This window comes from Echeneis naucrates, chromosome 7, assembly GCF_900963305.1.
Source record: "Echeneis naucrates chromosome 7, fEcheNa1.1, whole genome shotgun sequence".
Classification (NCBI taxonomy): Eukaryota; Metazoa; Chordata; class Actinopteri; order Carangiformes; family Echeneidae; genus Echeneis; species Echeneis naucrates.
The window spans coordinates 19510579-19533094 of NC_042517.1; the positions used below are offsets into that span (position 1 = coordinate 19510579).

General features: G+C 41.3%; 1 protein-coding gene across 2 annotated transcripts; it reads right to left on the reverse strand.

Annotated features, from left to right (window-relative positions):
• Window positions 1-296: 296 nt before the first annotated feature.
• Window positions 297-22314, reverse strand: rtel1 (regulator of telomere elongation helicase 1). Of its 2 annotated transcripts, none has more exons than XM_029507052.1 (34): window positions 22097-22314; window positions 21465-21654; window positions 17839-17932; window positions 16421-16502; window positions 16195-16255; window positions 15928-16003; window positions 15096-15180; window positions 13809-13874; window positions 12627-12777; window positions 12480-12518; window positions 12322-12397; window positions 11298-11395; window positions 11029-11084; window positions 10600-10671; window positions 10422-10503; window positions 10048-10180; window positions 8188-8301; window positions 8058-8098; window positions 7857-7942; window positions 7699-7776; window positions 7080-7157; window positions 6815-6961; window positions 6618-6733; window positions 6048-6171; window positions 3948-4113; window positions 3706-3863; window positions 3438-3533; window positions 3149-3368; window positions 2508-2645; window positions 2306-2416; window positions 1801-1926; window positions 1158-1346; window positions 945-1070; window positions 297-672 (listed from the first exon to the last, which is right to left on the reverse strand). In XM_029507052.1, the coding sequence occupies exons 1-34, from the start codon at window positions 22196-22198 to the stop codon at window positions 605-607; spliced, it is 3645 nt and encodes a 1214-aa protein (XP_029362912.1). In that variant the 5' UTR covers window positions 22199-22314; the 3' UTR covers window positions 297-604. The 2 variants fall into 2 exon arrangements, with proteins under 2 accessions (XP_029362912.1, XP_029362911.1); XM_029507051.1 differs by having other exon boundaries at window positions 10413-10503.
• Window positions 22315-22516: the final 202 nt, after the last annotated feature.

Consider the following 22516-nt stretch of genomic DNA (forward strand, 5'->3'; position numbering starts at 1 on the left):
CTGCTTAACTCTGTTCCTGAGACACAGACACATCTTGGAAGATAATCAACAATGTGGGATTTTTTCCACATATGTAAAGAAAAAGGAAAGGGAAGTTGAGGTGATCTCATAATGTTACACCAGATTCCATCCAATTTTTTTGTTCAGCCACGTTTTTTTCACTGATCTAACAGTAAGAGGTAGAGGTTCATCAGGTCTATGGGAATGAACAAACAGCAGGTGTCAAGTTAAACGGTAAAAATCTGACCAGTCGTATTTTGAAGGCAAAACAGCTGCAGAATCACTAGAAAGCTTGACTCATTAGGATATATTGTGAATTTAATTAGATAAAAAATATACAATGTTTTATTTAATCACTTTTTAATTGGAATGGAAATTGATGTATGACAGACCACACTGATCTACACAGACTTTCTTGCAGAAACATTACAAACATTACAAATGCAGCCTTTGTACCAAAGCACTTATCAGTCAGTGTCCACTGCATGTCATTAGGATAGTCTGAAAGTATCCAAGTCTGAGTTCAGAACCCCGAACAGACATGAATGTGGTCTGTTTAACAGCTGGTAAGTGTCTGAACTCGCAGGCTCCTCCAGTTCAGGTTTTACTTCTTCTGGCTGCTTGAGAAAAAACTTAAAATCTTGCTTTGTGTCCTCAGAGGAGGTGACAAATCTAAAAAAATAAAAAAATAAAAATAAAATAATAATAATAATAATAATAATAATAATAATAATAATAAATAAACAGTGAGCTGTCAGGTTTTATGTGACAAATCATTTGTTTTTCAAGCAGTAATGTGTAGTAGTGTAGTGTTTTGAAGAAATGTATCATTGATGTTTGTGTTTGAGCCACAGTTAGAGTAGATACCTCAGAAAGTACTGTCTACAAGACCAACAGTGCCCTGGACTCACTGGTCCCTCTGACCCAATGGGGCTGTTACTCACCTTTCGCCCACTGGTCTTCACATGTAGTGGTAACATCAAGAGCAGTGGACACTGATTGGCCGGTCAGTCCATCCAACATCTCTTTGTATTGCTTCTTATGCTGAGGGCGAATAAACACGCCAAACCCTTTGGGAGACAAACATGAAGAGGACTTAAGTGCTGAAACTAACACACAAGTGTGAACATCTGTGCAGAAAAATGTTAAGAACTCACTGTGTAGGAACTGGAAGTCATCATGTCTCTCAGTGAACATGCTCACCACTGTAGTGACCAGATTTTCATAGTTGTTTGTCTTCTTGTAGCTCTGAATGGTCTCAAAGAGCTGAGCAGACCTCTCTGCTCCAAGAGCTTTTTTCACGTCGGACACAAATATAGCGATGGCCTCGCTTTTTGGAGCAGGACCTGGTTAACACACAAAGAAAGAGTCTCCTATGGATGCACAAGAGGAACTAACTAGCCAGACTAGTCAGTAATTTGTGTCTGTTGTACAGTGCAGTGCATCTTCCACTCTAGACCACTGGGGGAGGTACTAAGCACCTCTGCCCCCCCAAATGTATATATGTCACAGCATTGCATGTTACTTTGTTTCTTTTTGCACTTTGTGTTTTTTCTTCCTGTCCTCGCTCTTCCCGTCCTCATACTGGAGGTACTGAAACATCACTGTCCCAGCAGGTTGTTCCGCTCAACACCTGCTGGGACCTCAATACCTGACCACATGAGATTTGACTTACTCCTGTCATGAAACTGTTTATTTTAGACTACAAATGTTCATGTTATTTTTCAAAATCCCTTCACAGCACTAGTGCTGAATCTGCCCTAATATCATGAGGATAGTGCTGTTTTCAGTAACCCTTACCAGCCTGAGCCTCTCTCAGACCCTTCTGGTTGAGATGTGGTCCCCCTTTGTTGAGATGCTGAGTATCCAGCTGACCGCAGACAGTTGTCCCACTGGAGGAGGTCAGAGCAGGCTGATGATGTGGAGCTTTAAGACAAGATAGGATTTTGACTCTCTATCAACAGGAAATATAAGCACCTCCCACAAGCTTTGACCAAACTAAATGCTTCCTAATCCTGTGAGGACAAAAAATATTTCCAAAACCAAATAATTTTTAAGTGGAAAAAAGAAAACTTAAAACAACCCTCTGAAACTATTTCTCCTCTCCAGTGAAACAACTCTACATTACACAACTACAATTTACAGATGTCCAATAAGTCAAATCAGACACAGACTGGTCATAATGGATCTACATATGTTTTTTAATGTGTATATGTTTATTACATCTGAAGAAAAATAAAAATAAATAAATCACTGGATGGCATTGAAATTGATTCCGACTATGGCTCTTTTCTGTGCCTCCTACCAGTCTGATTCTCCCTCAGTCCGTGCTGGTTTAGGTGGGGTGCCCCTTTGTTGAGCTCCTGTGTAGCCACAGTCATCCCACTGGAGGTCAAAGCAGGCCCTCTGTCTGGACCTTTAACACAAGATAATACAAGGAGCAAAAGTCCTCCTCCCTCTGCTACTTGTATCTGTTGATGACAACAGAGGAGGTTGGTGTTTCATACCAGTCTGAATCATCAAGGCTTTCATTTCATCCTTGGACAGTGAGTGACTTGGTTTGTATCCACAACCCTGCCCAGTCAGCTCCTGGCATCTCTCATCAAATCTCTTCTTGTGATGTGGACGCACAAACTGGTAGAGACCTGCAACACAAAGTCAATGTAATAAAAATGAAAAAGGAAAAATTTGCTTCTCCTCCAACTTCATCTCTTCTGACTTCTTGGCTGAGGAACCTGTCTTGATTCTCCAGCTGCTATGTGCTTGTCCCAGGTTGACAGATGAAAGAGAATAAAGGTGGTTTGGGGAGCTAGCATACAATCTTTTATTTGTTTATACAGTGTGTTAGCTTGTGGCAGTGGCTGTGCTTAAACTAATTCTGGCTCTCTGTACTGATTAGGTCTCAGGTTAATTTAGACATATGAATCCCAGGCTTTACAAATCTATTATTGCGGGACTATCATGTGTTCATTGGAGTTCTAGGTGGAAACATGAGATGATCAGGTCTTACAATGAACTGGAATAATACCTGTTCAATATACAGAATGTTTTTTTCATTTTGAACAGTAAAACAGACACTGATGTTGAGGTAAAGGAAGACAGCAACCTTTAGGAAACAGTAATGGGCTCAACCAATCAGTGGACTCACCACGGAGCAGACTGTGAGTGTTTCTGTCCTCTGTTAACACAGTGGTCTCAGTTAGCAGGAGGTCCACGTCGTCAGTCTTCTTGTAGCTCTGCAGAGCCTGAATGATGCGGTCAAAGTTTACCTGGCTCAGTGACTTCTTCATCTCTGCCAGAAACATCTTTATCTTGCTGGCTTTACCATCCTCAGACACATTGTCCGATACACTGGTTGTCTTCGGCCGCTGGGAAGAAAGAGCCATTGTCAGTGAGCTGGGGCATCTGAAATACTGACAGTCCAGCGTGACACATACCTGCTCTTGGACCAGTTTGATTTTACGCTTTCCTCCCCGCAGCTCATCATCCATCCTTTTGTCGTACACAAGAGAGGAAGTGGAGAAATGCTTTGTCTGCAAGGAAAAAAGCACAAATGAATAAAAGTGTAGTCCCCCATCATCAGTGTTGTTTTATGGCCTAATCAATACCAGCTCTACTGAAAACTTGCAGCACAATACACTACTCCATGGCAGAGACTTGTTTTGGTACTTAGGGACAAGCTAAGGTGTCTCACAAACATGTTACCTTCTCCTCTCCCTCAACAGCATCATTATCATCTGCTCTGCAGTATTCGCCTCGCTCCAAAGCATCCAGGAGGTTGTGTGGTCTCCTCTGACTTTCCTGCACTTCACAGTCATATTCAATACAGATTCTGGCCATTCCATTGGCCCCAGTGTTTTCATCTGAGAGAGCAGACCAGATAACAGATAACCAGACTTCAGGACTTTAAAGAGCTATGGCAAACCTCCCTTTAGATTCATACTCACTGAGCCTCCTCCTCTTTAGGCTGGGAAGGTGGGTGTCCAACATCTTGGCTTGCTGAGTTGAGGACCTTTGGGTGGATGAGCAATGAGTGAAGCCTGAGGACTGAGAGTCTGGTAAACACACTGTATCGCAGCGCTCAGCATGATTCTCCTTCATTACCACAGGCCTCTAGTTCAAGCAACAAAAATCACAATCAATTAACAGAAGTCAAATTTGTTTATAAAGCACCAAATCATAACAGTTACCTGAAGACATTTTAGATACTGAGCAGGCCTAGACCTAACTGTATAGAATTATTTAAAGAGGCCCAAAAAATCCCTCCATGAGGGAGGGAAAGGATGGAAAAAATTAGCACAGTAGGTAAAAGAACAAAATAAAAATGCAAGCAAAAACAAATAGATGTGCAGAGGAATAATGATTGGTAGCACTCAATGTACCTTAGTAAATATGAACAAGTAAAAATACAGCATCTGCAGGATAAGTACATATATGCATGGGGGGAGGGAGGGAGAGAGAGAGAGAGAGAGAGATGTGCTCATTGCATCTGCTAGCTGTCTTGGTCTTCAGTAATATAACAACATAGTAATTAAGCTTTAACGTTCATGATCATCAAATCTTTATTTAAAACCTGTTGAAGGAAAGCCTAATTTAAAATAAATAAACAAATAAAAAAAACAATAAGTTAAAACATAAGCGTTCCCATAGCTGGGCATTAAACTGGTTAAAGGATGGTGCAAAAATTTATTTTAACGTACTGCAAAAACGGGCTTTTCTCTCAACCTATCACTATATCCACTGACTACACTTCCTTGACTTGGTTTCTATGTTGGGACACTTTTCCTATCTGGACTCTTACTTCTACCAAAGATCAACTCACAAATTCTCTGGATTCTCATAATCCTGAGTGAGGTAACAGGAAAATCACAGGATCCTTCACTGCACCAGTTCCTCCCAAAACACCTGCTTCCCTTCCCGTTCATCCTGCTGCATCTTGTCCGTCCTTTTTTCCCCTCTATATTCACTGAGGTGTAGCACTGCCTGCCACTCAAAGGTAATTTCATTTCACTCAATAAAAGATCAACAAACTAGCTTACTAGGGCTGGTGATGGTCACACACACGCACTGAAATAATAAAATATTTAGCTACAAGACAAAAAGTGCATCAATCTCAAAAAAATTGACACCTTGTGTGTTAAATTATGGAGGACAAATGCAGGCACAAAGAGAAAAAAAAATGCAACCTGCAGTCCGTCAGCAGGTAATTGTACGGAATCTGTTGTGCAATAAATAATTGTATGATTAGCATAAAAATGTGATTAAGAGCGTTTCAGTGCAGACTTAATGTTTCCATTTGAATGCCATGGACGCAAAATTGACCCCTGTGGTAAACAATTAGAGATTGGTTATATGGTCTATGCCAATATCACAAAGTATACTGTATGCAGGAGCAAGTTAGGGTCAACCACAGGACAAAAACAGGACAGCACAATTTCGGTTTTTATCTAGGGCATTTATGATGGCATTTGTGACTTTGGTGACAAGTGATCTTGCTACAGTTAGGCCTAAAACCAGATTGCAAAGGGTTCAGGATTGAATGATATATGATTTGAGTTAATTGTTAACTATGGATTCTAGCACTTCAGCCAAATATGGAAGCTTGTAGACTGGGTAATAGTTCTTAAGATGATCATAAAAGCCATATTTGTGTAGTGTAGTTATATCTGAAAATTTCCAGGACACTGGAAAATAATGTGAGGCAAAATGAAATTTGTATCCAAGTAAAATTGCATTTTAGCTATTTAACAATTGGTAGAGCAGCCGTTTTTATAAAGTAGTTTTGTTAATATTTTATACCATCTCAATTTAGATAATTATGTATATGACTCTCCCTCCTTCATGTACATTTTATATTCTTCTTTCAGATCCAGCCACTCATTTCACTGCCAGCTTACTTGTGCATTTGCCTGTGGCATATAAATATTCTTGAATCTTGTAATCGTGAGACAGCTATCAGTTGCAGTTTGTAGTCTGAGGATGACAATATCAACATCATGACATGCAACCATAGTGTTGTTGTGAACAGTGTGTGAGAGAGGACCTACCAACTTCTGTGAAACCCTGAAAAACTGAGAGACATCACGGATTATGTTCCCAAAGCCATCATATAGACGCACATAAGGCCTGACCCAGGATGGAAGCTGAGCCCGGGCATCAGAGTTCTTAAACCTGTTGGCCAAGCCAGACATTATTTTAGCCCAGTCAATGAACAAAGTAAGTGAAAGATTTCCATGAAGTCATGGCTCAAGTGATTAGTAGCCACAGTGTGACAACTTAAATTTTCATCTTGCGAGTCTGTGTTATCAAAGAAAAAAAAAAACAAAAACTGAGATACCAACTTCAGTGTCATGTCCTACCTAACAGCTGGTTTATGAGGAATGTCTCAGGTGTGTCTGTCAGAACTCACAGACCAGTGCAATGCTGTCATAAATTTACAGGTGTGTAGATTAGGTAGAGTTAGGAGGGTGGCTAACATAATTCAATAGTTATCAAGGAGTTTACAGCTAATGATCCACAAACTGTTCAGCCGTACCGCCTCAGCCAACCATATGTTCTGTTTCGGGAACAATGCATTTGCTCTCAAAGAGTGTCTCATTAACAGTGACATGTCTGACCTCTGATCACACAGGAAGATGGCTCCATAGTCCTCCTTATGGCGGATGACTCTCCCGATGGCCTGATTCACAGCTCTGAAAGCCTGCTGTCTGTACCACTCCTGTCCAGAGAGATACTGCCCCCCCCCATACACACACACAATAAGACAACTTGGACATCGAGCCTTCAGCAAAACTCAGTAAACAGGGCTCCCAACCTTAACTCCATCAGTTTTTTTTCGGCTCATTTCATCCAAGAACTGCATTTTTAGGATGACTCGAGGGTCCATCTTTGGAGGGAAGGGAAGACCAGTGATAATGACACCACGGCCAAAGGTGTTTGCAAAATCCAAACCCTCACTGGCCTGACAGGAAGACAGAGTAAGGCATTTGTTTAATAATATATATGATATGAAAGAAACTACAGTTCCACGTAAAGCCACAGGTCTGAATTTTTCAGACTCGCAATGAAAAATAGCTTACCTTCCCCCGACACACTGCAAAAAAGCTTCCTCCTTTGATTACTGGATCATTGACTTTGTCGTAATATCCATCCATAACCTAAGAACAAAGAAAAGATCAGTTGTTGCTATAACACAAGTCATTTAAGGAAATGTGCCCAAGTCTCAGAATTCCCTTTTCATAAAATTGTGTAACTCCTTACAGACTGACCTCTGGCTTCTTCACCACCTCCTTCTATGTTAATACCTATTCTAATGGCTCCATTGCTGTTTTTAGAGGCTTCTTCAGCATCTTTACCAGCTTCTTCAAGGTCTATACTAGCTTGTTCAATGACTTCTACTACTGGTTCCTTTGTCCAGTGTGTTCACCAGCTCCTCTAAAAGATCTATCAATGTCTTTACTGCCTCCTTTAGTTTCTTTACCAATTCTTTTACAGGTGTCATCAGTATTTTTACCAACCATGTCAGTGTCTTTACGGACTCCTTTACCAACGTCAACAGCATCTTTACTTTTGTGTCTTTATTGGTTTCATCAGATCTTGATTGAGTACAACATTTGGTGACAGTGACAATAGCTTACAAAACCATTAAAGTAACCTGTAAATGCCAAACATACAGATATTCAATAAAACCACACTCACCTCATTGAAGGTGCCCTTTCCTTTAGGCTCAACAAACATGGGCTTTATTTTTTCAATACGATCTGCGTGTCCATTTGTCTGACAAGAGAGCACACCTTTCCTTCAGTCATTTGGAATATTCACAGTAAATAGTTTTTTGTTGCTATATTTTTTCTTACTCTCCAGAAGTCCAATGTTTTCTCCATTACAGAGAAGGAGGGAAAGAACACGAGAAGACCATAAGGAACCACACGGCTTAGGTTGGCTGAGGAGAGCACACAATAGACACATTTGTTGGACAATGTCACAAACATCTTATTAAGTACAATATATCATGTGCAAAAAATGATGGTGTTCATGTCAGCTGGGATATATCTTACCCACAGTGTTACCTAAAGATGCCATGTTTTCAGGAACAAACCTGGGAGAAAGAAAATCAGAACAAATTATTGTTCAACTGTTTAATTATCAAACTGCAACAAAAACACATCATATATATATACACCTGACCTTCTATCGAAAGCCGAACTCAGCCCAACTCCATCCGGACCTTGGTCAATGATGCTAACAAAGATTTGGTCTCGCTCGATCACGTGACTGTTCTCCAGACACACTGGGAATTTTCTATACAATGGAACAGAAGAAAACTTTTCGACTTTGATCAGTGTTTATCTGGTCTGAAAACAGACTAAAACAAAAATTCAACACAAATTACGTTTAGAATTTTGACATTAAGAACAACAGATCCTCACATCCTGGTTATTTTGATAATGGGTTTGCTACTCTAAGCTTGAGCCTAGAACTTGGGGCCTACAGAGGCTATAATGGCAGATTTTGGTGAAAACATGAAATCAAGATAAATCATTTTATAACTTATTCCACCTTTAATTTGACCTATAACCTGTACAACTCAATTGAAAAACAAATTACTATATTATTAGAATTAGTTTATTTATTTTTTTTTTTTGGCAGGAGGGGGTGGATTGAAGTGTGCACACACTCTAAAAGGACTTTGCTTAACACCAAATAAAGTTTGGTTGTTTGACTAAGATTTTCCTGATACTTCCTTTTTGCATTTTCCTGAAAATGACACGGTCTGTGGAGCTTCGGCATCACTGGATCTCTTTGTTGATATTGATATATATCATTCAGGGATGATGGATACAAAAAAGAAAAAATCTAAGGCCGTAGCTATACCATGGAACAGAGAGAAGACAGCCATTCAGCATGAGAAAATATGGTACAACAGTGATATTGACAAGAACTGGATGTCCACTGATGAAAAGATAAGACAGAAAAGTGATCAGGCCTCTGAGAGGCCTACAGCGACATTAAAGGTGCTTCAGGAATTTCTAGCAAGGATGGGGTGTTTACTACATGTAAAGACCATCTTGTAGATTCTTCATATATCTGGGCTCTGGGGTATGGTGGCAAGACAGGAGCCTTTTCTTACCAAGATGAACATCCAAGTCTGGAGAGATTTTGCAAAAGCATATGTGATAGCTCGCAAATGCATGTGTTATGGTGAAACCATGGATGAATTTCTAAACCTAAATTTTAAAATTAGGTTTGACTGAAAGAACACCATCTGATTTTAATAGAATGAATTCACCAAAAGAAGATGAAGACGTTTTGGGACGGCTTAGCTCCAGCCCAGACCTCAATCTGATTGAAAACCTGTCCAGTGTTTAGAATAGGGCTGTGCACCGGAGAAGCCCTCACTATCTGACAGATTTGGATTGGGCAAAGATTTCCAAGCCAAGTTGTGCCATGCTGATAGACTCCTACCCCAAAAGCATGGAGAAGAAGAAGAAGAAGAAAGATCCACAATAGTCACTGAAATAATTTAAACTGACAAATGTAATAATAAATAAAACTTTACTGAAGATGAACTAATAAAAAGCAGACACTGCTTTGAATTGTGGTTCAACAGAACTATTTTAAAACACAAACTAGTGAAACTGGCCTGGGCAAAAATGATGGTACCCCTAGAAAAGACTGAAAATAATTTCTCCATGGTGACATGGTAAACTAAGGTGTGTCCCACAATTAGCCTCTCAGGTCAGGTTTTCAAGCTTGTAATTTTGTCCAGGCCAGTTTCATTACTTTGTTTTTTAACTTAAACACAGCCACTTGCCTTTTTAACAAACAGCACATGCTGTGTTCTAGCCTGTAGCCTGTATTTTATGTGGTTCCATCTAGACCACTAAACTGATCTGTATGATGCATCTTTACACTAACTCTTCTATGTGACATTAGTAAATGATGCATGTGATCTCTTTATGAACGCAACTATAGTTGTCCTCTCAAGTATTCACTGACCTCTGTGTAAAAGTAGCTGTTAGGAGCAGCAGGTAAAAGGTAACTTACATTCTCATTTCAGAGGTGAAAGAGGTCAGGGGAGAGAGGGTTCCACTGGTCAGAATGATACAGCGGACACCTTGATTTACCAGATCCTGCATGCTGAAGCCTGGAGAGAAGCACCAGTAACTCAGCACATTGCCTAAAAGGTGCCAAAAAAAGAAGAAACAGAAGGCTGTTGACAAAGAGCACAAGAAAGCCAAACCACTCGGCAGGGGCATGTATGTACAAACATCATTTCATCTCAGTCTGACCATTTAATTACTAAAAAAAAAAAATAAAAAAAAAAAAAGAGAGAAAAACAACACTGTTTAGTGTCACACAATGTTGTCTTCAATTTCAGCTTTTAAGAAAAGACAAAATCCGGCACAAACCATTGTCACCTTGTTTCTTTGATGAAGATGAAGTCCACATGTCACTGCTTTGTTTCTTTCTGTTGGAGCTTGTATCTTTGTGGATATGAACCTGAGCCAAACACATGGATGTGAAAGCAGAGGTCCCCATACAGATAAAAACAAGTTGATTCCGTATTGCTGATCACGGCCTCTGACAAACACACACCTTGAAGTAAGCCGTGTTGGACTTCATTTGCTGCTGTCTGTCTTTTTCTGATGGCTCCCCACAGAACACCAGCTACAAGACCAGGGATCAAAGGAAAAATTTGTGAACACACAATTAATGGAGCTGTTATGTGTTCTATCTGTCAGATACAATGAATGGTAACAGCAAACATGGAGATAAGATGTGCCTTCCACTTATACAGTGAGGTGATCTGATTAATATTAATCTGATAAAATAAAAGCCCTGTACTTTGAGGAGGAATTACCTGCTGGAGCTATGAAGGCAAAGACACCATTGTATCTGGCATCTATGGTGCTGGTCCAGGCGACCACTTACAGTCAGATGGTGAATTAATTTATTTATGAACTCAAAACTAAGCAATGCTGACTATTTCATGCTTTGTAATAATTACATTTGTTTTTAGCATACCTGTAGGATGTTAGCCAGCTTCTGCAGACCACTGGTGTTCAGGAACACGCCCGTCTCTAAACCACAAACATCACATAACTTATTACACCACTACATCTATTAATACACGTATGACTTTGTATTAAATGTATCTGTGTGCTGAGCCCAGGAGACAAGTCACTGTGCAACTGAAGCATAACAGAGGTTTAAAGGTTCTACTTAAATCTGGGTATGAGGGGGTGCTTCTCAGCTTTATAAACAATAGCATTTTGAAAGGGAGTTAAACTGACGTCCTGCTAAGTGTCCACTGATCTGGTCCAGGGCTTCACTGACTGCTGTCTTGCTGCTGTAGGTCAGGTTGGCTCTCTCCAGCAATTCATAAATGAAGCTAGGACAAAAGAAATTCATCTTCATTAATTTCATGAGTAAGAAAAAAATTGATCTATATGGCACGCTCCACACATAAATATCACGTTTATCATGCTTTTAAATGTGTGCTTTACATCTTAAAAGTAAGTAACATCAAGAAATAGAATTTTGAAAAAATAGATAAGACAGAAATAGAAAAGACATTATTCATTTATATGACTACACTTTACAACCACAAAAGTCCAAGCATTTTACTTTGATATTAAAATCATATTAAAATATGACCTAAAGTAAAAAGAAAACTATTAAAATCTATACTGAAATCAACCAAAAAAGAAAAAAGGGTTAACAATACAGAAATGTTCTGGTACTGAAAGGTATGTCATTGTATTCAATACTTGGTCAGGGCATATTAGGCACAAATTACTGCCTCGATGCAGCATGGCATCCAGGTAATCAGCCAATGCACTGCTAGGGTATTGCTGAAGCTCAAGGCTGCTTTAATGGCGACCTGCAGCTTGTATGTATTGTTAAGTCAGGTGTTTCTTATTTTACTCTTGAAAATACCCAATGGATTCTCTGCGGACTTCACGTCGGATTTCAGTAATCATTTTGGCACTGTGCGAAGGTGTTATGTCAGCAGATTGAAATATGATGCATTTTAAAATGTCCTAGAAGAGGTCTAGTTTGACTTTAGACTTGATAAAACTGTTGACCAGAACCAGTAGATGACATGGCACCAACTGCCAGCTGGAGGAACTTCTCATTTGGATTCTGTGACTCTCCACTCTCCCTTCAGACTTGAAAGACCCAATTTTCCATACTAAAAGCAAAAAAATACTATATAAATCTATACATGTGCTTCATGATAAAACTGTATAGAGACTGTCAGACTGTGACAAAACTGTCTGTAGAGGAAAAGACTGAAATTAGATGTTCACCTACATTCCAGGTTTTGTTATTCCTTTGTCACTGGGAACATCATACGAATCAATGGCAGCTTCTAGATCCAGCAGAATCTCTGTCAGAGCAAACGATTAATGAGTCTACTTGACAAGATAATCCAGGTGAACACTAAAAAAGCGTATTAATTGTGTACTAACGTTTAATTTTTGCAACGTTGGTTATGTTTATCTTCAGATCTGAAAGAAAACAAGGTCAGCTGAAACTTAAAACTTTCATTGATATGCATTTTCACATTCAAGTGCTTTAACTCCTTGTCAATAGTTGAGACAAAGAAAGCTTCTAACCAGAACTGAGGGACTCTGAGTTAAAGGCCTCAGAGTCACTGTGATGGACTTCTTTAGCCTGCTCCAACAGCAGCTTGTCCACAGCAGTGATGGCTGAGGCCAAATCATAGGGAGTCAGGTCAAAGGATGTGGACTCTTCACACACCTTCTCCTGCAGACAACGAAAACATCATCAACTAGTCTACAAATGTTGTGCAAAGATTTTAGGCAGATATGAAAAAATGTTGTAAACTAAGAATTACCCTTCAAAGCTGCATCAATTATTGTAGGTACAGTTAGTCAAGTTTAGTCAATTTTATTTTGTAAGATAGTTGAATAGTCAGTAAGATGACGTTGGTTTTTTAAGAAAGGGTACCTCTATTTAAAAGTCAGGTCAATGCCGGGAAACTCCAGCAATTGTGCCTAGAGGAACAGTCAAATATTCAGCCAGAAAAATGCCAGAAGCTTGTGAATGGCTGCCAAAAGCTTGTGGTCAAGGTGAAACTGGCTAAGACATTTAACCAGATACTAGCTGACCTGTATGTATAGTTTTGACCTTGTGTTTTTAATTTTGACCCAGTGTTAATCCAAAATAAGGAGATCTACCTGATGCAGTACAACTATCTTGTGTTTTATGGCTGGGATCAGTCTTACCATGGTGTATCACCTGTGGCATTAAACTATATACCAAAACATAATTTTGGTAGCAGTGTTTGGCTGTTTTTCACCCAATTTCTGTTTTATTTAATGACGGTGTGCCAATCGACAGACCAAAACGATGCTCAGTAGCACCGGTTAATGATGTCAATTATCTGACTATAATCCAAAAAAATTCTGACTTTGTGCAAGTGTACAGATGAATTAATGCTAGATTGAAGGCAGTGTGGTCACCGATTTGATTTAGATTTCTTTTCTGTTCATCTGCCTGAAATAGATGACCTAACAGGTGAATCAACAAGGAATTAAAATGTTGCTACAAGAATAAGGTGGAATTTCAGGCATTTTGAGAAAGTAAAAATCAAATGGAAACACTTAACAAGCATCTCAACCATGCCTCCTGTTGTATCAAGCCCTGGGGATCCAGAGACAGCCTCCTTGCAATATGACTGAGACACCTTGTGCTGGTTCAACGGCTGTCTGTTTAAATAATTTGTGTGGGACACCTACAGCAATCACAATGACAGCAAGGGAGGACACTCTTACCACGTTATGAGCTTCATCAAAAATGACCACAGCTCCCTTCAGCTCAATGTTATGGGCCCTGCAGCTCTAGAACAAAGGGGTAGACGAGAAGAGATATCTGATAACCAAAGGCTATGTTAATGCACTTCTGTCCACCTGCTAATTCAAGCAATTGTCTAGATCCATGTCAAATCCCCCCTCTCTCTCTCTCTCTCTCTCAGACAGAAACATTCTTTTTTTATTTATTTTTTTTTTAGTGGGTCAAAACAATAGTGCTATTCACAAAGTCACCAAAGTCAATTGATGTCAAATGCTGACTGAATATTCTCTTTCAGATAAGCATCTGAATTTATAAACTCAGATGTTATAAAGTTGTGCTCAGAAAGAAGAGCGTTTTCAGGATTTACAAATAACTGGTCAATTTCAATGCCATGTGTTGGAACAAGACCAAGAGTATGATTGAAACAGTGAGTAGGTTCATTCATATCCTGAGAAAAGCTAACTTGAGTCCAGTCATGATTTAAATGCAGAACCAAGGCTGTCACTGGCAACATCCACATTTATATTAAAATCACAGGCAATAATGATTAATAATTTAATAATTAGTGAGTACTAACTGAAGACCAAGTGGACGATACACTGTAACTAGCAGAACTGGTTCTTGTATTTTCCAGTTAGAGACTAAGAGTAAGGCTTACAAAAGACAGATAATTAAGCTCTGATTTGGGTTGATTAATAAACTGGAGTGCAATATTGTAGCTACCCCTCTTTCTTTGTTACAAGGAATGTGAAAAGATTCATATGAGTAGGGGCCATAGATTCATTTACACTAACTTATCTTACTGCAGCCAAGTGTTTCAGTTTAACGTTTACACATCAGACTGAGGAAAAATATGTGCTCCACTGTGAAATCATTATTATTGGTATTATTGTTTCAGAACAGTCTCTGGGCTGTTTGTTCAGAGTGGAGCCTATAAAAAAAAAAAAAAAAACATCAAGCGACTATCTGCTCTGCGTTGATGAAAGAGCTGAGAGGAGACTAGACGGACTGACGGGTGCAAAAGTGACTCAGATAACCCTTCTGTACAACTGTGCTGAGCAAAGAAGCAAGAGGGTCAATAAAACGTCCAACCTGGATGTGGATGGGATACAGCAGAGACACGTCAGTTCCATTTCCTGGACGTGGACATTTTGCTATGACTTATCAGTGTGATTTTGTTTTGAACTGAGTATGACCCTTCTAAGAAAATCCACCGATCAGGGACCGGTAGACTAATTAAGGCAGGAGATCAAAGGGAGATAACACACCTTTGGATCCAGCAGGTAATTGTACGGCATAAAAATGATGTCTGCTTGCTGCTTTAAGGAACGAGAGAGGTAGTAAGGACAGGCCCTGAGAAGAAAAAGTCTCATCTCATTAATTGCAAAGGGAAATCGACGCTGGAAACATTTTTCAAATCTACAGACACCCAACATCCTGCTGACTGAACACTGACTAATATTCAAAACCAGGTATGTCCTCCATCCTGTTTTTTTTTTCTCTTTTGCTTGACTGAAAGCTGCAAAATTTAAGGATGTATGTAACAATTCTGCTACATACAATCAGCCTTCCTTGGAACTTGTTCATAACCTATCAGCCCTCATACAAAGGAGGACCTCTTTAAAATGCACTGTATGTGAACTGGATTTTTCAAGATATCAACTTTGATCTGATCTTAACTATCTGAGTTAAAACTGCATTTACTGCCTTGCAGTTGTCCGCCTCCATCCCTCAGACTAATTACAGGTTCCTCTAGTCACGTAAAGTATCTATTTATGTGAAGTTTAGTCACCATTAAAGGTTAATCGTGTATTGACAGTGTACTGACCACGACCCTCAGAATTTAATAAGTTCATACTCAATTTGTGCCAAAATTGAAGGACTTCCTCAAAAACGTTATTGAGATGTTATGTTGGAAGGAACGAGTCATACAGACACATCATCATGGAAATACTCCTCCATTTGAAACTTAAAACTAAAATAAAAACATTTAAATTTCCTAATCTTAATCAAAATAAATTTTGCATTCATAACCATGTCAGACAGTTTTTCAGCTCTTGCTGAGGCTCCAGCTCCTTCTGGCTTGATCAGTATAACCACCTCTGTTTGTTGCCAAATTTGACCAAGTCTTCCACATCTAGGATGGAGTTCACCAAATCTCTGTCAGTGCTCCTCTCTACAAAAGAGAACAAGATTAACCCCTATAAACAGGTTCAGAAGCAAAACAATAGAAGAGCTCAGCCAAGTCAAGACTTTTTTTGCACTTCATTTACTGATGTTAAAAAGCTACAGTGCGTTGACATCTGACTGAGTGACTTTAAAGTCAGTCTTATTGCTGCCTTACTGTGAGTAGATTTAAACCATTACCTTCAACATTATTGTAGAAGACACACGACCTGGTGGACACTTTAGCTCTGCACATGTGTACCTGAAACAGTGAATCACATAAATGCGCAAATACAGCTAATTTTTTACACCATTTGTCACCAAAACTTCTGTTGTTTTAAATGATTTGTTAGCCCATTGAAATTCTTTTGTGGACCATCTTCTCCAGGAGCCTGGCATGAACAAACTAGTTTGTTAGTTTGCTTACCTTGACGTGGTTGCTCTCCTGACGCATCACTTCCTGGTTGATGCAGAGTTGCTCTCTTGACCCCAGCACACAAACTTTGGGCCTGAACAATTAGAGACTTGAAGGTCACATTGAGCCCAAATACAGTAAATTCAGGGGGATATATTTGCAATGATAGAGTGTAACAACAACAACAATAATCTCTGACATCTGATATGAGATCTGACATTGAATATACACAACAGGTCATTGCCCACAGCATCATGGGTATCCATGTATCAAGTAACATCATACCAGTAAGGAGCCAAAAGGACTTTGTGAACAGCCAGAATCTGTTCAACCTGTTGCCATACATAAGTCTTCTCTGTCAGACCACCAGACCTGAAGGAGGTTCTCTCCTCAGGCTGTGAAATGAGTCTGATCTTCCTTAAAGACAGACAGTCTGTCTTTAATGGCTGACCCTCTGAACTGGGCAAGTGTGTTGCTGAGGAACAGAAGATGTTTGGAGGAGAGCGTCTTGAAATTCTAATGGTTCACCAAAGACAAATGCAGAATACCCTCTGGATGACTTGTCCTCCTGATGAATGGAATATCAGTACCTACTAATCTGCTGAGTACAAGAAATAGGGCTCTGTTGACTAGGGATGTCACAGTCTCCATTGTAAATGAGATATCAATCAAAGTTACATCACAATTTTGACTGTTGAAATCAACTGTGGAATCAAGAAAGTAGCTATGGGTTAGGGTTAGGGTGAAGTCCTGTGGCTGTGTGAAGAGCGAAAAGAAACATGCTGATGTGCAGCGAGTCAACATTACCTCCTCTATCTTGAATCTACAAGCAGTTAAAAGATAAAATGACAGCTGCTGATACAGAGGACACATGAACTCAGGTCGAACCAGCTCCTAAAATCAATCATGTGGAAACTACATTTTGTAAGCTTTGTTACATGTATGTAACATAATCTGCAAGCAACAAATTTGGCAGGGACAACTCCACAGGCATCATAAAGACTTAGCTCTAACAATGAAAACATCATCAACGTCAATCAACATCAATAACAACTCACACAGTACTCAGCTCACACCAAAACAATAACTTGCTACAGGGGTATTTGTAGCATCAGACATGCAACCTTATTTAGTGATGGAAAAACCCCAAATTAAACATTCAACAGATACTAGATTATTTAAATTTTACAATAAGGCCTTAGTGTTTTAAATTCCAAACTTATTATCACGCATCACTATTTTGTGAAATAAGACTTGGAATATTAAAAGAATTATCAAGCTAATACAACTAATAACACCAGACCAGATTAGACTACACTAATTTAAAAATGACCCTAACCCTGTCATCCATGACATCATGAGATGCTGCTTTATGAATAGAACCCCTTCATCCCATTAGGATGTGTTGTACTGAGAAAAACATAGTTTACCTGTATGAAGTGTTCTTCAACTCACTGATCACCTGCGCCAGCTGAGAATGTGTCCTGGATGCATATATGATCTTAGGGACATCAGTGTAATGGGCTGGAACACAGTAAGAATGCACAATAATATAATCATTAATGGAACAGCAGAGTGTTGTTAGAGATTATATGGCTCATTAGCTCTGTTCCTGTGAAAGTGGAGTGGGTTGCAGGCCTTTACCTTTCATTTCTACAGACCCTCTTTAATCTGATCTTAAAACATACACAGGAATTCATATGTTCACAAGCTGTTTCAACTCATGGCCACTTTAAAATCTCAAAGATGTTGGCAGCTGTAAGAATACGTCAGGGTTAATGCTTTTTCAGAGGTTTTTATTTTAATGGTAAAAATAGTTAAAAAAAAGTAGAATAGAAGAGTGGGAAATAAGGGAAGAAAATTAGTTTTATACATTTTTAGAGATCATTTCATATATTAACATTTAAAATATGATGTTTACAAAATTGTTCAGTTTTGTAAACTGTTTGTCCACGTTCATTACCATTGTGGTTCCCGACTAGTGGGTCAAAGACCACAGGTCAGGAACCACTGCTCATTCATTCATTCATCTTCTACAGCTTTTCCATTTCGGGTCGCGGGGGGTGCTGGAGCCAATCCCAGCTCACATCTGGCGAGGACGGGGTACACCCTGGACAGGTCACCAGTCCATAATAGGGCCAAAACACAGAGACAGACAGAGACAGACAGAGACCAACAGCCACTCACACTCACACTCTGACCTACCCTACACTAACCTACACTACACCTAACCCAATCAAAGTAATGTAATGCATGTCCCCGAGGCCCGGGAACTGAAACCGCAAAATCTTCATCTGCTTATCCAGGGCCGGGTCACAGAGGTAGCAGCTCCAGCAGACAACCCCAAAATTCCTTTTTCCCCAGCCACATTGGCCAGCTCTAACTGGGGAATCCCAAGGCGCTCCCAGGCCAATGTAGAGATATAATCTCCCCACCTGGTCTTTGGCCTGCGCCATGGCCTCCTCCCAGCTGGACATACCAGGAACACCTCCCTTGAGAGGCATCCCAGTGGCATCCTTATCAGATGCCTGAACCACCTCAACTGGCTCCTTTCCACGTGAAGGAGCAGCGGCTCTATATCAAGTCCCTCCCGGATGGCCGAACTTCTTACCCTATCTCTAAGGGAGAATCCAGCCACCCTCCTGAGGAAACCCATTTCGGCTGCTTGTACCCGCGATCTCGTTCTTTAGGTCATGACCAAAGGTGAGGGTAGGAACAAAGACTGACCAGTAAATAGAGAGCTTTGCCTTCTGGCTCAGCTGCCTCTTCATCACAACAGTGCGGTAGAGCGAACGCAACACCACCCCTGCTGCTATGATTCTTCGGCCAATCTCATGCTCCATCTTACCCTCAGATTTAGAGGTGCTGATCCTCATCCCAGCCGCTTCGCACTCGGCTGCGAACCTGTCCAGTGAGCACTGGAGGTCACAGACCGATGGAGCCAATAGGACCACATCATCCGCCCCCTCAACCCATACACCCGCAGCACGTCCCACAACATATCCCGGGGAACCCGGTCATACGCCTTCTCCAAATCCACAAAACACATGTAGACTGGATAGGCATACTCCCACTCCTCCAGGATACATGCAAGAGTAAAGATCTGGTCCGATGTTCCACAACCAGGAAGGACTCCGCATTGCTCCTCTTCAATCTGAGGTTTGACAATCGGCCGGACCCTCCTTTCCAGCACCTTGGAGTAGACTTTCCGAGGGAGGCTGAGGAGTGTGATGCCCCAGTAATTGGCACACATCCTCTGGTCCCCCTTTTTAAATAAGGGAACCACCACCCACAGTCTACCACTCCTTTGGTACTGTTCCAGACTTCCATGCAATATTGAAAAACCACGACAGCCCCTCAACACCTAGAGCCTTCAGATGGCTTGGATGTTCCCCCGCTTTCCCCTCCTGAGATGCCGAACGGTTTTCCAGAAACACCTTGGTGCCTCCTGAAAGTCCTTCTCCTTGCGTTCTCCAAACTCCAACACCCACTGCTTTGCCTCCCTCACCGCTGAGGCAGCAGCCCTTTGGGCCTGTCGATACCTTAACCACCACTGCTCGGGTTCAGATCAGGAAGGCCATTCCTTCCAATCACGCCCCTCCAGTTGTCTCCATCATTGCCCATGTGCGCGTTGAAGTCCCCCAATAGGACTATGGAGTCCCCTACCGGCGCTCCATGCAGGACCCAATTCAGGGTCTCCAAGAAGGCCAAACACTCCGACTGCTGTTTAGTGCAAACGCACAAACAACAATCAGAGTTTCCCCCCCCCACAACCATAAAGCATAGGGAGGCGACCCTTTCGTCCACCCGGGAAAACTCCAACGTGGTGGCGTGCAGCTGAGGGCTTCTGAGTATTCCCACACCCGCCTGGAACCTCACCCCATGAGCAACTCCAGAGAAGAATAGAGTCCAACCCCTCTCCAGGAGTAGGGCTCTAGACCCAAGGCTGTACGCAGAAGTAAGCCCCACCAGATCCAACTGCTACCACTCCACCTCCCGCATTAGGTCTGGCTCCTTCCCCCCAGCGAGGTGACATTCCATGTCCTCAGAGCCAGCCTCTGCCGCCCAGGTCAGGGTCGTCGAGGCTGCCCGCCTTCACTGCCACCCACCCAACCCCATCGGTTATCCTCGCAGGTGGTGGGCCCACGGGGTGAAGAAAGTGCCACGTTGCTTTTTCGGGCTATGCCCGGCCAGGCTCCGTGGTGTGCCCGACCACCAGGCGCTCGCTGATGGGCCCTCCTTCCAGGCCTGGCTCCAGAAGGGGGCCCCGGGCTTCCTCCAGGCAGGGTCACTATTTTTTTCCCTCGTTGTTTCATGAGATCTTTTGAACCACTCTTTGTCTGGCCCCTCACCTAGAACCAATTTGCCCCAGGAGACCCTACCAGGGGCACTAGGCCCCAGACAACACAGCCTCCAGGTTCATTGGGGCACACGAACCTCACCACCACAATAAGGTGATGGTTTTCCGGGGAGGAGTAACAAAGGGCAGGAAGATATAACTCTGCCTCTGCTTTTTTGTTTTAAGTCTTAAAATTTTTAATTCAAGATTCTGGGTTTTGACAGGAGCATATTTGAGACAGTGAGTTATTTCACTATAATGAGATATTTGGAATTGATATAAACAAACACTAACATGCTGAACATTTACCTTGTGACATGTGACATTATTGTCAGACTTTTATGTCCTGAATGGATGCAGAGAGCAGTAGTAATCTGTTTGCTTACAAGTTCAAATACATTTATATTGCTGTGATCAGATTGAGACAAAGATGAAGATGTAAATGAAAAGGAACAGACATAGGCTTATAGCTACTGATGAGCTTCAGTGAGTTTCTTCATTCCGGCAGACAGCTTGGAACGAAGTCTAAAGCCTTTACTCTGATACAAAATAGTGTATATATCTATAAACATACCCATACCCATAAGTTTTTTCTTTTTGAAGACTCTTAAATACCAAAATCTTCAACATGTCTGTTTTTCACAAAAGTGAACAATAGAGCCACAGACATGTTTGAGCCCCTACCCTGGGCAGTGTGGCTATATGATTTGAACATACTTGGTGTGTTGTCGTCAGCAGCAGTCGTTCCCCAGGATGAGTTTGGAAACATATGGTCCCCGCCCAACCTCTCTGTGATCTTGTGTGCAGAAATAGTGTCCTTAAAATGCTCCCTCCAGGCCAAGGTGGCACACAGCAGGCACAAGGTTTTCCCTGTGCCCGTTGGACTCTCCAGAACCCCATTCACTTCCTGGAACAAACAAACACGTGTTCATTGACACATCTGAGATCTTCAGGACAAGGAAGGTTTTCCACTTCTTTATTCAGCTACTATTGGACCACATTAAAGGTCCCAGCGTGGCTATCCATAAGAGGGTGTATCTCTGTTATTAGGACCCAACAAAGATCTGAGTTTAGCTTTAAATCTGCTCTCTCAGGTTTCTTTCTGGAGCACTCAGTGAGCCGATCAGGGGAAAGGCACCGGCTGTCTTTACACCTCACTCCACTCAGGTGCTGTTATCGCAGATTAGAGTGGCAGTAAACAAACATTAAAACACCCACTGCTGATGGCTGCTGACTGACTGAAGCCTAATCTGCTGTTTCTCTGAGAGCATGAAGGACCTCAAGGATGCAGGCATCTGTACAGCAGCATCCATTACATTAACTGACAGCCTCCTCTGCTCTGTACTCACCGTCTGCAGACACTCTATCACTTTGCCCATGTACTCCCTCTGACAGTCATATGGAGGAAAAGGAAAGTGAACTGTCACTCCTCGCAAACTCAGTGAAGTCATTTTGTGAGCCTGAACTACCGCAGTGTCTGGAAACCAGCTCTGTGTCCGCCGTCTGACGCCGCGCTCCGTTATGTTAACTTTCAGCTCTCACCGCTAACTTAGCCCTGTTTACAAACGGCGCCATGTTTCTACTTCCTGTGCACGTGCGCACTGAGCGGATTCGCCTTCTTCCCTTCTAGCTTGTGACGGACCGTAATGGAGAATGGCCGCCGCCCTTAGGACTCCGGTTAATACTGCAACGGTTTATAGTCTAGTTCAAACAAATACATGACATACAAAATAAATCTTATAATAAAATGATACATGAATTTAGATTTT

Bases quoted from the DNA above. Each gene is read 5' to 3' on its own strand.
- rtel1 (XM_029507051.1), bottom strand. From the start codon at position 22,198: ATGACTTCACTGAGTTTGCGAGGAGTGACAGTTCACTTTCCTTTTCCT. The intron at 10,672-11,028 runs GTATGCTAAAAA...CTGGTCTTGTAG, and splicing joins AGCTGGCTAACATCCTACAG to CTGGTGTTCTGTGGGGAGCC. The intron at 1,927-2,305 runs GTAGGAGGCACA...CTTGTCTTAAAG, and splicing joins ACTGAGGGAGAATCAGACTG to CTCCACATCATCAGCCTGCT.